We start from the raw sequence: 2,228 nt of genomic DNA, 5'->3' as shown, positions 1-2,228 counted from the left end.
GTCGTGTGACGTCATCACCAAGACGTACTTACGATCCTTTTGGTGATGCCGACGCCAAGCCTGCTGGAAGGAGTTCTAGAAATCTCTCGAAGGCTCCAGCCAGCTACCCTTGCCCCAGACGCCCTCGTCCAGACGTTCCAAGACAAGGTCTCGTCCAGACGTTCCAAGACAAGGTCTTTAAGTGCTTGGTAATTCAGTTTTCAATTTGCCTTTCAGCAAGCAGCCTAACACGGAAGCGTGAAGAGACACGAGGGTCGTGATACAAGCGCTCGGCACCGAGCACAGGCATGATAGGATTATGTAATCAATGTGACGTGGCACTACTGCGGCGAGGTTCCTCTATACCGCGATGTGCTGTCGCGGCGCTCTTGGCGTAGCGCAGCTTCGTCCAATACATCTCGAAGGGTAGAGACTTCTCGCTCGAGGAGTCGACAGCGCTTGTCCGCGACAACGAGTTGAGTCTCGAGTTCGCGAACTTGCTGGCGGAGCTGGTACGCTTCGTCGTCGGTCGCTTCGTGGCGCTGGAGCTTGCCTTTCAAGTGTTCTCTGTCCTGCTTCCACCGAATCTTGAGTTCGCGCACTTTTTTCTCCAAGGCTTTGATACGCGTGTCCTTGTCGGTGAGCTCCAGCACGAGCCGGTCGTTGTCATGGGCTCGATGCACGTCGTGGCGCTCGAGTTCGCGCCGAAGATCATCCTCGCGCACTTGGGACTTGCGGTGTTGGGCCTCGAGCGCGTCCAGCTGCTGCTCGAGCGACTGTGCGTGCGCCTTTGAGGACGACGCAATCTCGGAGAGGCAGATCGCGTCCTGCTGCAGCTGCGCTATCCTTCGCTGGGCCGCCTCCTGCGCCGCATCACTCTCCGCGTCCCGTCGACGGCATTCGTCCATGAGCTGCCGGCGCAGGGTCTCAATGCAATGATGGGCTTCGCTAAGCCGTCGCCGCAGCTTCTTGATGTCCTTGCTCGATTCGCTGCCCGAGTCTTTGGCGAGCTTGAGCGCTGACAGTTCGCGCTTTACAGCGTCGTGCTCGCACGCTTCTTTCTCTAATTGCCGGTGCATAGCGTCTAGCTGTGCGTGGCACTCTCTCTCGCGCTCGCTCGCATTGCGCTCACTTGCTTTCAGGAGCTCGGCCGCCGTCGTGAGCTGAGCGTGAATGCGGTCGGTGTACTCCTTGTCCTGGCTCATCACAGTGGCCTGCGCAGCGATTCTGGCCTCGAGCTCCATGACCTTGGTAGCAGCGTCGGTCTTATCCTTCTCGAGGCCACGAATGATGGCTAGCACGGCGGTGGCCATGAGCGCGCATCAAGCCGCGACGTACCTTGGAGGCCGGCGACGTCCATCTCGTGGCGCTGCAGCTGGAGCCCGACCTGCGTGTTGAGGTCGCTGAGCTGGCTGCATAAGAGCTCATAGTTGTGCTTGTACTTCTCGAGCGTCCGGACGCGCAGGAAGAGCACGTCTCGGTTCGCGTCCGTCATGCCCGTTTTGGATCTCGCGACTCCGGAATCCGGATACGGCACTCGGTTAAACCTTCGACCATGGGTAAAACGCGATCGCCACGCGTCCAACGATGCGTCAAACTGTGGCGTCCCGTTTAAGTGTGGACAGCTGGTCGGTCATTGTCATCCGAGGCAGGTGGCAAATACATCTCGATGTGCTGTAATCACGCTGTGCCGACTCTGCGCTGCTTCGACACATGCTCGTGGACAGCGACCTATTTAATAACGCGGCAGAATTCATACACAGCCACTCCTTTAAGAGCGTGCGGCTGCAGCAGAAAAGGCCACGTCACGCTGCGCACTTCTCGCGCCGGCCTGCGAAGGGGCGACCGGTGCCACTGGTGTTGCTATCAGAAATGGAGCGGAAACCTCCGCGCAGAATCCTGCTCCAGCTGGACGGGACGGTAGCCAATGGCCGGTGGCCGCGCACTGCGCTTGGCAGCCGGGTGGAAACACGTGCCTGTGGCGGCCATCACATGGCGGCTGCGTCAACGGCGATCCGTCTGGGTTTGACGTCCATTATGAAAAAACGCGTCGAGTCGATACAAACGCCAAGTACACCGATCGACTTTAACGCGTCTAGAAAAGTCGCATTTGTAACTGGCCGAGGATAGATCTTGCCATTTGTGTCAATTTTACGTTTGCCGCCGCCGCCAAGACCCCATGCTGCTCATGTCGGACTGGGTGCTGAAGCACTACCATGAGATCCCGATCGTCATCGGCGCGGCCCTCG

At 58.7% G+C, this 2,228-nt stretch overlaps 1 protein-coding gene across 1 annotated transcript; it reads right to left on the bottom strand.

The window, feature by feature from the left end:
- Positions 1-254: 254 nt before the first annotated feature.
- Positions 255-1,474, bottom strand: SPRG_17489 (hypothetical protein; the record flags this gene model as incomplete). Its single annotated transcript, XM_012357486.1, has 2 exons — positions 255-1,273; positions 1,318-1,474. The coding sequence occupies 2 exons, from the start codon at positions 1,472-1,474 to the stop codon at positions 321-323; spliced, it is 1,110 nt and encodes a 369-aa protein (XP_012212876.1). The 3' UTR covers positions 255-320.
- Positions 1,475-2,228: the final 754 nt, after the last annotated feature.

Source organism: Saprolegnia parasitica (genome assembly GCF_000151545.1).
Source record: "Saprolegnia parasitica CBS 223.65 unplaced genomic scaffold supercont2.947, whole genome shotgun sequence".
Lineage (NCBI taxonomy): Eukaryota > Oomycota > Saprolegniomycetes > Saprolegniales > Saprolegniaceae > Saprolegnia > Saprolegnia parasitica.
The sequence above is the reverse complement of the archived record's forward strand: the minus strand, read 5'-3'. Positions and strand labels throughout refer to the sequence as shown.